The 15,350-nt window shown below is 40.2% G+C and overlaps 1 protein-coding gene across 9 annotated transcripts in view; it reads right to left on the bottom strand.

The window, feature by feature from the left end:
* The window catches only part of TRPM3 (transient receptor potential cation channel subfamily M member 3), a 702,629-nt gene that overhangs the window by 126,249 nt on the left and 561,030 nt on the right, over nt 1–15,350 (bottom strand). For 5 of the 9 annotated variants that reach the window (XM_070480357.1, XM_070480359.1, XM_070480362.1 and 2 more), the window contains one exon: nt 4,314–6,367. In XM_070480357.1, coding sequence (XP_070336458.1) covers nt 4,918–6,367 — 1,450 coding nt within the window. In that variant the 3' untranslated portion in view covers nt 4,314–4,917. Of the gene's footprint in view, nt 1–258; nt 6,368–15,350 lie in introns of those variants that run through there. The other 4 variants (XM_070480364.1, XM_070480365.1, XM_070480361.1 and 1 more) reach the window with 3 other exon arrangements.

The raw sequence follows: 15,350 nt of genomic DNA, 5'->3' as shown, positions 1-15,350 counted from the left end.
TCCATACTGATACGTGGATTTCTATACTGCCTTGAATGGACTCCTCACTCTCATCTCTGGTTTAGCAACTTGCACCCAATGACCCTAAAGACTCAGAAATGTGTCCTTCATATATCACAGATGCACCAACATTAGACTTTGGTAAACCCAAGTGGTGTTGGCTAGCTATCTCCAGGTCACATAGCTATATGCCCTGCAGTTAATACTCTATTCCATATTATTTGTTCAGAGCTTAAAAAAATAGTAAAAAATCCTTGGTTACTTTTTTGTTTTTAATTTTTTAAAATTGGACATAATCCCCAAACAGTGTAAGAAGCCCAACAATTTGAGTGAGTTCCTAACTGGTTTAAGTATCACAGCAGGCAATAGTAAAACGTTAAGTGCCTTTAAAAGATCAAAATAAATGCATAAAGCAGTGCATGCATTTTGTCACCACAAAAATTAAGACTGGATTTGGAGAGGGATTACTTCATTTAAGTCACATTAATATTGTTAAAGAATAGTGAGCTATAATGCAGTATTTAGAGCAAGTATATAACCACCTACACGCTAGCATCACTTTATCTAGAAACAAACATATTAGTGTTACCACATGAACATACTTATAAAATACTGTACACTGCTTCCGCATTGGGTTAGCAGATGTAAACAAATAGCTAATTCAACTGGAGCTTAAGATATTATTTTCAATTTGTCATATAGTTTTTGCATAACATGCCAGTTCATCTTTCACAAAATCACAACTTGCCTACCACAGCTTGCAGGGCTGGTCAGAGGATGCACATCAGCTCATACAAATATTTTACAATGGTCTATGGGAATGTGAAAAACATAAGGCAGATCAGGAACAAAAGTACCCATTTCACGAGGATGTTAAATAACATGGAATTGGGAACATCGTTAATCCTTGCAACATGTGCTTCTTTATTGAATGTTACAGATTTGTAAATAATTATAAAGTTATCCTGTAACGTTCATTAATACAACCACATGCTACAACTATGCTGAGTTAAATACGGGTTACATATATGTTTACATGTGTTTTATAATACAGCATTGCCCCACACACATTGAACAGTATAGCCTATAGATATAGCATGATTGATGACTGGATAATATATAATTACAGAAGTTAAACAGCCCAAACGTTCAGAAAGATTAGACTGTATAGCCTTAGAAAGTGGAAAAAATGTACTATCCAGTTATCTACCATAATATTATCTATAGAGACCATCTTTTAGAATACATTTGAAACATTCAGAAGAAACACATTTTGTGTTTCTTACAAGTACATTTTTTCTTATTTGATAATTCTGATATATATATATATATATATATATATATATATATATATATATATATATATATATTTAAAGGGGGAACTTTCAAAGTGCTATATAATATCCTAGACCTGGAAGCTTAGACTTAAAAATAAAAAAATCCAGTTCTGTAAAGTGCTGCATTCTGACCCCTAATACACCTTCTGGCTGGAGAAATAAACTAGCCCCATCAATTACAGCCAAGCTTTCCGGCTTCATTCAAATCCACCCAGGAGAGAGTTTCTAAGTATAAATATAAAGTTTGTTGATTAATCAGGAATTCCCAAGGTAATTTTCATTAAACATCCTTACATTTTTTTTCAAAAGGACTGAGCAATTTAGAACAAATCATTACATATAGTAGTATATAAAAATTGGCACCTTAGATGCATATGATTAAACCAAAGCTATTACTTCCTTGAGCGCTCTATGACTTTATTTATATTCCTCAATAACTTGCTGCTCATGGGCTGCTTAATTCACAGAGAAGGTAATTAATATCCCCTCGATCAGGGACATGGTGAATAAATGGTTTGGACACAAGCTGACCGTACAAGGCCACAGAATCAATGCCACATTGGTGTGCAGAACACCCAGAAATGGAAAGAAATGGATGGAAACATAACACACATGTAAATGCACAGGAAAGAAATGGCTCATGAAAGTTATATAGGTTGTGTTTAAAGTCACTTAAATTTGGCTTATATATTTCACACACTTCACAGAAGATTTAAGAACTTCATTTTCATGCACAACAAAAGGACCAGGTAGTCACAAGTTCAGGGCTGTTAAATACTTTGTTTCCTAGGTTTGGTTCTCTTCAGAAATCACAATGAATGGAAACACTCATGCTCATAATTTCTTTTCCCTATTTTCGATCTGGTCCAGAATGAGGCCCTGGAGGTGCTGTGATATCCTGCTCTGTGACCAAAGAAGAATAATTTCACCTCCTTCTTAGGTTCCTCTACAGATTTAGAGAAGCCTCTGGCTTCATAAGTATGCTCCACATTTAAAATCATCATAGTGTTTAGGATGTAAATACACCAAACTAGCAAAAGCTAATCTAAGGAACAAAAGTAACAAAATCTGGGTTTAAACTCTGGTGCTGAGACTTGGCCTTCCTGAGAATCACAGAGAAATGGTCTTGAAATGTAAAGTGCCTATTACAACTGCATTGATTATGAATAAACATGGTTCCTCTTCCTCTATCAATCAATATGGGACCAGGGGTACATGAACCCTTTAAGGTTATATTGCAACTCCACATGTACATACTTTTTTTTTTTCCCTGGGAGGTGAGCCCAGAGCTTTCGTTAGATCCTCATAGAAATTCATGACTCAAGGAAGTTTTAGGGCAACTAATCTATTCTTAGACCAAATGCAAGTTTATTGAGGGGGAAATGGCCGGTAAAAATATAATTGTTTCTAGAGCAATTATATATGAGGGACTCCAGTGACTTGTTTCTTACTTAAATCCAAGGGGTGAAGATGGAATTGTTTAATTCTTTATATGCAGCCACATCATTGTCTCTACATCTGAAAACTTGTTCAGAAGATTTTGGTTTTTGTTTTAAATATTTAAAGGCTAGAGATTTTGTCCATGTATTCACTTGATTTCACATAATGAGAAAACCTGGAATTCAAAACTACAGCAAAACAAAATAACCAGGAAGTATTCGGGGTCAGGGACATTAAGTCTTTTTCTTTAAAGATTTTTATTCTCCTTTAAATCAGTGATCCAAATAGGAATCCAAAGATTTGATGAAGATTTCTTTATCCCACTTTAAATCCAGATTCTAATCTAGAAATGTATGCCTATAGTCGAGAGTCCATAATACTATCTGGTTTAGAACCGTACACCTATTCTGATTGTACTTGGCATAATCTGTTTGTGCAGGAGAAACCAGACTAAATGAGATGTCATGATAGCAAGTGCTTCCGCACAAAAAAGAGGCAGAGGGAAAGTAGTGAGTCATGTTGGCAACTCTAGTTTTGTACAAGGAAAAGCTAAGGTCATAGGGATTTTAAAAATTTATAATTTCAACATGTCAAAATTTAATATAATTAACTCTTTCAATGGAACTCCTTGGATATTAAAAAATCCTGGTTATATCTCAAGATGATAGAAAAGTCCAAGCCTTTTAAGAAAGCTCTATATGTCTGTTTATAAACTATATATTAACATGTCTCTCTGTGTAAATGCATATAAGGAGCATATCCTACAGAACTCTTTATATGTTTATTTGCTTTCTATTTTAGTCTACCACATCTTTTTTATAGCTCTGTGTATAAGAAAAATATTCGTGGTATGCTTGCTACTGATGGCTTGGGTTGATACCAAACTCCCAGTCAATTCTAAGGTTATTTATGGTTTTGAAACTTCCTTAAAAAGTGCTTTGGAACATTTCCATAAAAAAGATACCAGCCCTTGAAAAACTCCAATTAAATTTATGCTGAGCTCAGATTAAATGGCAAAACTCTAGGTATGAAAATATCCACATGTAACCAGACATTCATATACAAAATGGTCATGTGATAGGCGGTGTGGAAAATTGGCAGTTACATCCTGGAGATGTTCAGAAGACATGGTGGATTCATACACATGATGAGGGTCACACAGCAGCATCACACATAACATGGATGGTGAGAATATAGCAGTATCTCATATGGCAGTTTTAGGTGAGTTCTGCCTACTATTTTTTTTAAAGTTCACTATTACATATTCAGTGAGTGGCTTCATTGATGACAGGTGAGATACAAAATAAATTAAAAAATATAAAATTATTTAATTACATTCATCCTGAGCTTACTTGACTATACTTGAATGCCCACTGTATATAATAAACCATTTGACAATTGTTTTTAACATCAACTCTTCTTTCATTTTGATTGCAATACAAAAGGCATTTCTTTTCCCTTTATTTTCTTCAAAAGAGATAAAAGTTGTGGCACCAGAAATGAATATATAAGAGACAGGTGAACTATGACTGTTACCTTGTTTTTTCTTTATAATGATCAATTACAGAAGTGTTGGCATGAGAAGGATGTGGGACGTTAGGTAGAACTGCTTGCTGCCGGCTTATACTGAATAAAAAGGATGCTCTTCATCAGTCACCAGTGATGGAGCCAATGTGAAAAGAAAACAGAATTGAAGTTTAGAATATCTCATTTGTATGCTGGCTACTTTATTTTATTTTGCAATTTAGCCCTGCATCCTCAAACTCTTGATAATGGTCAGAAATGGAAAGATGCCTCCTGGCATGGAGCATGCTTGATGCCCCATTCATTCCCAGAGCTCATGGCTTTCTGAAATGACTAGTTATACACATTCATCTCAACCCTTCTTCTCCCTCTTTTCCCCTCCCTACCCATTGAGTGTGAACATGACTTAAATCCCCTGTGTTTTACGCTGGGCCAGATCAAATGTTTTCTTGATCTGTGACCCAGAATTCACCTTTTAGTTAACAACTTCCAAGGAATGACTTGTTTTGCTCAGCTAAGAATAAAGCAGGTGAGTTTCTAGAAACGGGAACTGGTGAATTTCAGGGAGAATTTGAGGGCTGGATTCTTGAGCCTCCTGCAAAACTTATTAGAAGGTTTAGTTGTGCTTGCTTTCAAAGCTGTGAAAAGCAGACATTCGGGAGAGTCTCCTCATGGACAGACTGTCCCCTCGGCCCTCCGGCTTGGAGGACTTACTCCTCTGGAAGGGGTTTCTCAGGCTTGCCGTGTTCCGCTGCCTGTCGAGTTTGTCACTGATGGAGAAGCTCTTCCTGGTATGTGCATATGGTGTGCTTGGCCCCTCTGCTGAGTAGCTGTTGGCGCGCTCTATCTTGGGAACTGTGATGTTGTTGGACAGGGTTCTGTCGGAATTATCACCCTCCTGGGGGGGCATTGTGATGGTGGCTCTCCGGCCCTTGGCCTCATTCTCCTCACCATCAGAGCTGGGGTGACTCAGCTCTGCCTCTCGCTCGGGATGGCAGCATGATTCCTCCACTTTCCCTCCAAGACCGCCCGGGAAGCTGGCTCTGTCAGCAATCACTTGAGGGGCATTGACACATCTCGTGTCAATACAGTCTGTAATACTTGTATATTCTGCTGTTTTCACGGGCACCCCAAAGTTAGCGTAACAGCTCCTCGAAGGAGAAAACATAAAGCTATGTGATTTCACGATGGAGGCTTCTTCTAGAAGAAAGGGGGTGGTGGCTAGGTAGCGGCTACTTTTGGAACGCTCAATGGTGTGGTACATTGGAGGGTCAGTGTCCCATGGGTTCTGGCATTCCGGGAGGTGGGTATAGTCTGAAGAAAAAGATCTAGTGTCCATGGAGGTGATGTCCTCAAAATCAATGCTCCGGCTTGGCGGTCTGTCTGTGGGTGCAAGAGTCACATAGGCACTACTTGAAGGAGCTGCGGAAGGTACTGGAGCCGAAAAGCTTGGTTCTCCCAGCCCAAGGATGTTCACGGAATTGTCCAGTGGGTCTATATCACAGTGGAGCTCATCCATGGCAGAGACATAGATGTCTATACATGAAGATGGTCTTCTGGAGTCGGGAACAATGGCCAAGGTGTTTGCAGGGACTGCAGGAGCTTTGGATTCTTTTGCTACAGAGTGGGAACTAGTAGCCCGGTGTAGGCTCAGGGACCTTTCTTTAAAAAGACTCTCCAACTTTTCTATCCCACCTTTGTCTTTCATATTGACTGAATAGAAAGAATGGCTTCGCATACGGGGCATTAAGGTTGGAGAAGTTGGGGACAAGGTCTCCTCACCTGCAGGGTCTATACTCTCTTGGAGTTTGAAGGTGTTCCCCTCCTGGCTGTTGAAGCTGCTCTGGCGGACAATGTAGGCTGCATCTGTGCAGTCCGAGGAGGTCCGCGAGCGGATTTTGTTGGACTCAGCCCGCTCCAGACCCGTCAGGCGCTCCAGCGCTGTGGCCATGCGCCCGATGAGGTCCTCGAGCTGCGCCAGCCGGATGTCCACGGTCTGGAGCGAGGCCTTCATGCAGTGCTCCCTCTCGTTGACTTCCTCCAGCCGCATGGACATATTCTCCACCCTGGGCGGGAAGAGAGAACCAGAGTCACTCTGGATAGTTTCTCTGCGGGAAGCTGTGGAGCAGGGATAGAGGGGCTTAGAATTGTGCTCCGACTTGGTGCCATCACCGTCCCATTGCGGGGATCTGAGGGCGTGCGGGTAGTGAGATGGGGTGGAGAGGAGAGGATGGCCGTGACTCTGTCACTGGGAATCAATCAATCAATCAATCAATCAAGAGCTCCAATCTTTCTAAGCTGGAAAAGGCTTTAGAGATGATTGAATCCAGCAGTTTCTAGCTACGAATCCCCTTTCCCTCAGGGAAACTTAATGCTCAGTCCCAACAACTAAACACCAAGGCAAGAAGGTCTTGAAGTAGAGTGGGGCCAAAGTCCCACTCTTTCCCGCCCTCCTGGCTTCACTGTGGCTTGGAGCAGGGTTCAGTGACCTAAATAAGGACTAGGATGTTGGCTTAACAGTCACCAGCAAAATGAGAATGTTACATTTGGATGACTTTACCCAGTTTTGCAGTAGAATTGTAGAATGTAGCTATTCTTACTGTAGGGTACATGTAAAATTTGTATTTTACGGACTGGGATTATATTTATTTTGCATATACATAATAATCTTTTGTTGTTGTTCTTATTCACAACAATCCTTTTAGAAAGTAGTGCCTCCAAAGGAACTGATATGGTCCTGTTACTGAGTTACCTGGAGTTGACCTTATTTAATCTGATCCTTTCATTAATAAATATCAAGATAAACAAATAACAAGACATTAAGCCAAGATTACACAATTTGTGGTAAACTCTAGGGTGGCTATCAATAAATCATCCTACTCCTCTCTCTGTCTTTCCAGGTAGCTGATCCAGGTGCTTTCTATCCCAGTTATTTCTATAGTCCCCATTCTTAAGGGTGTGATCTGTCTCATAGTCCTCTTTGCATTTCCATGTGGCCAGCCCAATACCTGCCAGATGTCAAGAAAGGCTCACTGAACAAATCACTGTGACAAACTTGATTTCAATTGTTTAATGGGTTGCTAGGCCATTTACTTATAAAGACAGAGACCACATATTTAAAATAAAATTGTGCCATATTTTTCACTTGTTCAAATTAACTTGGAAAGGACAAACCAAAGCCAACTTTTGGTTTGAGCTTAAACTTTCACTTTTAAATGCTGAAAGGCAAATCTTGGAGAATCTAAATAAGATCTATTCACAACTTTTTTTGAGAGGATAAAGATACTTTCCCAATTTTCTTCCAATATGCACAGCAAATCACTTGACCATTGATCCTTAAAAGGAACATGGCTGCATGCTTTACAAAAGGTGATAGGAATTAGAGCTAGGTCCCTCCAATTGTTGTGATGGTGGTGTTGGTGGTGTGTTAACAATAGCAGCACCTCTATCAGAGAAGAATATATATTTCAGTGCCAGAAGGAGATATAAGAGGCATGTGGTTTTTCTCTCTCTGAGGGACCTATAGGCTTTAAGAAAAACACATACACATACAAAAACCTACCTCTTCTGCTGGCCAGAGTAGGAATATGTGATTCTCTTACCTTTGCAACACCCTCCCCTCCACACCCTCCCACAACTCACTCTGCTCTTTTATCTCACAGTTCCCCTTCATCAGTCTAAGGTTCTGGACTGCTCTCAAGAGCCCCGCTTCAGAAAAAAATTTTTTTTCTTTTGTTCCTTTCTGTTGCTCCATAACCAGTTTAGCACCTCTAGGGTCTAGGCACACTCTGCCACGATGCTCAGGTACATTTCCAAAAGACTTGTACACTGAGCAAGTCTGTATCTGGCAAACCCAGTGCTACCTACTCATCCAGCTAGCACAGATGATTCAGAAAGAAAATTCAGCTTTTTCCTATTTCACTTGTTTTATGGTATACACGTAGCCCAAGAAACAAATTACCTACAATAATAATTTTGTGTGTCTTAGAGACTTACAATTGACTTTTTCATCATCTATCCTATGGAGTTTGCAAGTATTACAGTTCGCTTTTGCAATGCAATAAGCTTTTGGTAAGTAGGTAAAAATACTACTTCATTAAACTCAGGAGCGGGACAGATGGTACATTTCTGTAGAATGAGGATTTCTGTTTGGGATACTTAGGTACTGGGTCCACCTAGCTTTTTAGTGTTGGCAGAGTTACAATAGGCAGGATAATTTTCTTCCTCCCTCTCCTGTCCTTTCCTGGAGTCTGGTGTATACAAGGTTGGTATGGAAAGAGATAAAGATACTCTCTGAGTATAACTGCATGTGGTTATTGGTTTGAGCATGGGAAGATATCTCCCTGCACTGTGGGGACCGCCCTGCACACCCTACCTCACTTTAGTTCCAGAATCCAACACTGCAGAGAAAACTAGCAGGTGAAAGGCTGAGCTAAGGCACCAAGAGGCAATGAAAGAGTAAGGACTTGGTTGTGGGGAGTAAACAGAACCCAGACGCTAAGGATCCCAAGGAATGGGAGGGAGAGAGGAGGTGCAAGGAAGAAGGGGGCCCTCCGGGAAGGCAAGGAGGTGCTCAGTGGGAGCCTCAAGAACAAAGATAAAGAAGCGTGGCTCCAGGGGGTGGAACTAGGGGAGGAGAGCATTCTAGAACAAGGTCACAGAGCTATTCTTCACCAAATCTTAACTTTCCTGTGGGCTCTGAGATGCTTTGGAATGTAAGACTTGAATTAAAAACAAAACAAAACAAAACAAAAGGACTGTTTGATCTGTTTTCTTTCAGAATCCTGGATGTGTTTAACCACTTGACTGTATGTCAGTTAGGTCACTGATATAAGTGATAGGTGTTTAATGCAGGAGTTATAAAAACGATGAAAGTTTCTAGAGTCAAACTTACCATATACTTGTTCCATAAAGAGTTCTTCCCTTAATCTTTAAAAAGAATTCTTGAAAAGTTAATTTGTCAATGGGCATGTATTACAGATATAAATAGGTATGAGAAACAAATCAAGAGTTTTGGCTCACAGTGGTAGTTTCCAGGAGTTGACTCTGGTCAAATAACTCAGGAGATTATATGGAGATAAGAATGATAAGATTTTATGGATAAAAAGGAATCCTCAAGGAGATATATATGGCAGTGACTAAGTAAGAAAAGAAAAAGGGATTTGGAAAGGAAGATGTTGAATAAGAGGAACACTTTATTTTTCTTTCCTTCTTTCAAATTTCCAGATCTTGTGTGACTTATTTCAGAATAACTCAAGAGGCAATCACAATAGGCACCCAACAGAAACCTGGAAAGGTATGAGGTGGTTCTTGTTCCCAGGAGGCCAAGAAAGCAACAGCCAGAAGCCCATCAAAGGGGACTCAATAGGCTGGTTAAAAAAAGAAATCCAGGTCATAAGACAACTAGCCTCTAACGGCCAAAGTGATAAGGAAAAGGGCATTCAAAAGAAGATTCTGGCGGCACAGAAAATTTCAGCTTCAATATGCAATATGTTAAGGATTATTGTATTGTGTGTGCTTACCTTCTAGAAAATTCATTGTTTTTTCTGATAACTTCAAAATGTGATTAAAGGAAATATGGTAAAAGGGAAAAGACAACTGGAGGGCCATACGTGTTCTAAATTTCAAATATTCCCTGGAGTGCTAGCAGTAGGATGGGTATAGGATGAAGAACAGAAACAACTTCAGATCACATGAGCCCAGTTGTGGGGGCTCTTATGGGGGCAAGGGGTATACTGATACAGGTTTTCAGATCAAAGACAATGATGCAGAGCAGCTAAAGTGAACTCTTGCTTATCCATAGACTGATACTTAATATGTGAACTTTAGGTGCACCTACCCCTTCGTATGGGCTTCCCTCATAGCTCACTAGGTAAAGAATCTGCCTGCAATGCACGAGACCTGGGTTCAATTCCTGGGTCTGGAAGATCCTCTGGAGAAGGAAATGGCAACCCACTCCAGTATTCCTGCCTGGAGAATCCCATGGACAGAGGAGCCTGGCGGGCCACAGTCCATGGGATTGCCAAGAGTCAGACACGACTTAGTGACTAAATGACGATGACAACCCTTCCCTTTGGGCCAGTTATCCTTCTAATTAACTCTGGGACCAAAAGAGGGGAGAAAAGTTAAACTTGGATCTATCAATGGAGATAGCAAAGATCGGCTTTAGAAAAAGACACGGTGGCAAGTGACTGAAGCTCCTCTTTTATGACTTACACTATTTGAGGATTATTTATAAATTTCATATATCCTAAGTTATTCTCTCTTTGTTATGAAACATTGTAACTGGAAAATACTATTAACAGTCACTGTCTAATACTTTTTGGATCTAGGTAAAGTGAAAAAAGAGGGCTACAGAGCCTATTGGTTTGGGAAAGATAATGTTAGATTAAAAGATGATAACAAGGAATGATAAATTCCAATTTGCCTAAATTCTTACTGTCAAGGAGAAAATTCAAACTGAAACTTCTGATAAGTGGAGCCCAACAGGTAGGGTGATGGTGAGGATAAACTGGAAGCTGTAAGTTAGGGATCTGAGGACCAAATCCCTATGGGAGGGCAGATCAAGTAAGTATGTGAAGCAGGCAAAGCATAAGAGACCAGCGGAAGGTTCTGTGATAGAAGAGAGCATGTCCAGGACAAAGGCATTCAGAGTGAATTCTAACAATCACTGTCAGCTCAACACAACAGCCCTCTGTGGGCAGATGCTGCCCACGAGCAACCAGTTTGCAAAACCTGCTTTAAATGAGTTAAAGGGACCAGAAAAGAACTTCCATCTGTGATCACCAGAAAGTGTAGGTGACCCTTAAGAGCCAAAGGGAAATAAAAGGAAATGCCAGGAGACTGCAGATAGGAAATGTTTTCTCGGTACTCAACATTCCTGATTCTATGAATTATGGGAGTTTAACATTAATTCTAGGCAGCATTATAGAATGGCTTGTTGTTGGTGTTTAGTCACTAAGTCATGTACGACTCTTTTGCAACCTCATGGACTATAGCCCACCAGGATCCTCTGTCCATGGGATTTCCCAGGCAAGAACAATGGAACAGATTGCTACTTCCTTCTCCAGGGGCTCTCCCCAACCTAGGGGTTGAACCCATGTGTCCTGAGTCTCCTGCATTGGCAGGTGGATTCTTTACCACTGAGCCACCTTGGAAGCCCATAGAATGGCTTAGTCTTAGGTAATTAAGCTGATGCTATCTTTTGGGTAGTTAAAGAGACAGGATTAGTTAACAGGCGACAACACGGGCTCAATATTAATCATGTCTCTCTTTTAATAATCTAGACTAACAAAGAAACATAGATGCACAATATTTTTCATAAAGTGCATTGTGATCTCAGTAAATGGGTTGATACACTAGCCTAACTGCAGGAATGTGAATACTTGGCTGGCTGATTAACCAAGTGAGAGATGGTGTCATCATAAAAGATAGTTTTTGGAGTCATGCAATATCTTAGTTCTGTCTTGGTTCACCTGATTCATGCTGGTGAGATTTTGGTGAATTATGTTGAAGGCATAGCAGGTAGGTTTATCAAGCAAACAATGATATAAAAAGAATAGGATGAAAAATTAGTAGACAGACAATAAAATCAGGATCCAAAGTTGTCCTTAAAATGCTATAATAATGAGCCAAAGTGGGGGGTGGGAGGTGGGGACTCCGGTAGCGCTAGTGGTAAAGAACCCACTTGCCAATGCAGGAGACCTAAGAGATGTGGGTTCTATCCCTGGGTCAGGAAGATCCCCTGGAGGAGGGCATGGCAACCCACCCTAGTATTCTTGCCTGGAGAATTCTATGAACAGAGGAGCCTGGCAGGCTATATAGCCCATGGCGTTGCAAAGAGTTGGACATGACTAGAGTGACTGAGCATACAAAGAGGAAGTGGAATCAAAGACAAATTTCATAGCAAAGAATGCTAAGTCTTGATTTTAGGTTAGAAACAAACATTTCCCAAGAAGTTGGAAGATACTTGAAATATCTCATGTGAAAAAGGCTTGGTTTTAATTAGTTGTAGGCTTGCTCTGAACCAAAGACGTGACTTGGCTGCTATGATGGTAATGTAATCGTGTAGCAAATAAAACGTGTAGATCCAAAAATAATAACTACCAGTTAAAACATAATATCTCATGTATGTTATCTCAATAACTTTTAAAATTTTAGTTAGGTATTAATACCACAGGTATGTCCCCATTTTACTGATTGGGACATAGGTTCAGAGGAGTTAAGTAACTTGTTCAAGGTCACAGCTAGTTACTGCAGAATTAGTATTAAAATCTTTCCATTTTACTGTATTCTTTCCCTTGTTACATGTTCTTTTCCTATTTTACTCTGTAATTATTAGGTTAGCATATAGTAGATGATCAAAAACAGTAAGTGAATGAATAAAGGTATTGAGTCTAGGCTCTAACTATAACACAGAATTAGGTTCCATTTAGATACCACATTTAAAGGGTGATGTTGAAAATTCAAAGTGCATATTGAGAAAGTGGGCAGGGTAGTGGAAGATCTGCTATACACATGCTAAGTGGTAAAGGACTTTGGGATATTTAGTTTAGAAAAGATAGAGCAAATGGGAGATGATGGTGATATTACCATAAGTGAAACATTTTCTCAGCAAGAGTAGAATGTAATTTTTTCTGTATTTATTCATGAGGCTGGTATCTAAGGCAGCTTCTCCTCCTTCAGGAGGTGCTCAAATAGAGGCTGAGTGTAACTGGATCATGCATTCTTTCAAAGCAAAGTCCTTATATCCCCACCCCAACCCCAGGCCCTGCTCAGCACATGCTTGTTAAATTGCTGCTGGTTAGGTGTGTGGGAGAAACACTGCTTTGGGTACAAGGAATCTGTATTTGGGCTTCCCTTGTGGCTTAGCTGGTAAAAGAATCGCCTGCAATGTGGGAGAACTGGGTTTGATCCCTGAGTTGGGAAGATCCCCTGGAGAAAGGAAAGGCTACCCACTCTAGCATTCTGGCCTGGAAAATTCCATGGACTGTATAGTCCATGGGGTCGTAAAGAGTCAGACACAAATGAGTGACACACACACAATCTGTACTTAATGACCTCCAGAACTGTTCCAAATGTAAGGTACCAAATTTTATTGATATATGTTCCACAGTAAATGATTCTGCACTGTTCTATCCTACTTGGGACTTTAAGCTTGTCCATTATGTTCCATTAGTGGTCCCCAAAGTGTGGTTCAGGACTAGCAGTATTACCATCAGCATTACTGGGAACTTGTTAAAAATGCAAATTCTCAGGCTCCACCGTAGACATGGTGAATCAGAAACCAAGGATGTAGGTGGATGCCCAGAAACCTGTCTTGTAACAAGCTTTCCAGTTGATTTTAAGGCCTTCTAAGGTTTGACAACTGTGAGTTAGATGTTCCTGGCTGTCCCTGCCTTGGGTGTACACTAGAACTCAGTGAGACTGTGCTTTTTGAGGACAGAGTTCTGCTTTATTGCCTGGTACACAGTGAAAGCGCTGGTATGCATGTATTGAAACAGAACCCACTAGTTAAAGGATGATGAGCAAAGAATTTGATGGCACAAACTCCAAGGATTGGTAATTGTAAGCCAGGGTAAAAACATTCTCAGAAAAGAAGGTAGTTACCAATGTTGCTTAACAGCTTAAAAATTTGGCTATTTTAATATAATTATCACTAGCTAGATATTGTCCCAAATAAGTAACAGCATTGGTTATAATCAATTAGCTCACTACATTTTGGAACTGTATTGCTTTAGCTACATCATGGTCATTGCTATATAAAAATGGCAAAGACAAGGGTTTTGCAGAATCAGTTCCTCCAAGGTGTTAATGATCTCCTGAATATTGTATTGGGTCCTTCCTATACATACTATTTGGTGACAAAAATATAATTTAATAATGATCCATTTAAGTAGACAATTACAGAAGTACATTTTTATTTCTAAAGAGATTTATGCAAATGAAATTTGAATAAATTAACTGTATTTTAAAGGTAGTAGCAAGGGGAGAAACAGAGCAAAGAACCAGCTCTTAAGTTTTCTGATTTCAAATCTCTGTATTGAGGTTATCTAATATGAGGAGAAAATTATAAAATATATAGTATAAAATGTACATAGTTAACTTATATAAATTTAACATATGTATTCAAATGTGAGTTTATACATACTTATCTATCATCTCTCTACCCATCTATCTATTCATCTAGCTAGCCATCTAGCTCATGTAAAACAGGACAGGTGATTTCACCTGCCACTCCACTTAGAAAGGACATGTCCTGGAGAATGTGAGAAACGGGTTATATGGATCCCCTCCTCTCTTGGTTGATCTCCGTTCCCCGATGCACCTCATGGTGTTTCTATTGTACTGAGTATAATTCTAGTGTTTAGAGACATTATTTTTGGTACATTTGCAGATGCAAAACAAAACTACTACCATCACCACCAAAAGCAGAACTTCAAATAAACACAGACAGAAGCTACAGAAGCAGAATGAGGCCTGGGCTTAGATTCACTTCTCTGGCACCTGGGCTTAGCTGTGAACTCACCCTGGCCCTAGCTGTGAACTCACCCTGGCCCTCTGGGCCCCATGACTCCAGAAGGTCAGCTAACACCTGGGTCACAGGGAGGGCTGCCATGCAGTCTGTCCTGACTTCTGGGAACTGTTCGCCTTGGTCACCTTCCTGAAGGGTGGGGCTCGGTAACTACCAGAGAGGAAGAGGGCCTTGTGGAAGAAGTCTCCTAGAAGCCTCTGTAAATGTGGGGTGAGAGCCTCAGGTGGGGGTGCTCTAGTTCCTTTATGTTTCCATTCAAAGGGACTTTGTGACAGGTCACAGTTTACACGCCCTGGTGTCTGCACCTCTCCTGTGAGTTCCCCAGAGAGACAAAGACTTCTTTGCATCTTAATATTTCTCCCCCTACCTTTCTTTCTTCCAGGTCTGCGGTTTTCTGAATCCAAAAAGCCACTGCAAAGGGTCCTGGACACACGCTTTGCAAATATGCCTGAGTAATGGACAATGTGTCCACATGGCACAATTTTATGGGAACTACTTGGCTAATATGTCCATTA

The sequence above is a fragment of the Odocoileus virginianus genome, chromosome 18, assembly GCF_023699985.2.
Source record: "Odocoileus virginianus isolate 20LAN1187 ecotype Illinois chromosome 18, Ovbor_1.2, whole genome shotgun sequence".
Classification (NCBI taxonomy): Eukaryota; Metazoa; Chordata; class Mammalia; order Artiodactyla; family Cervidae; genus Odocoileus; species Odocoileus virginianus.
This window is presented reverse-complemented; position numbering and strand designations above follow the sequence as displayed.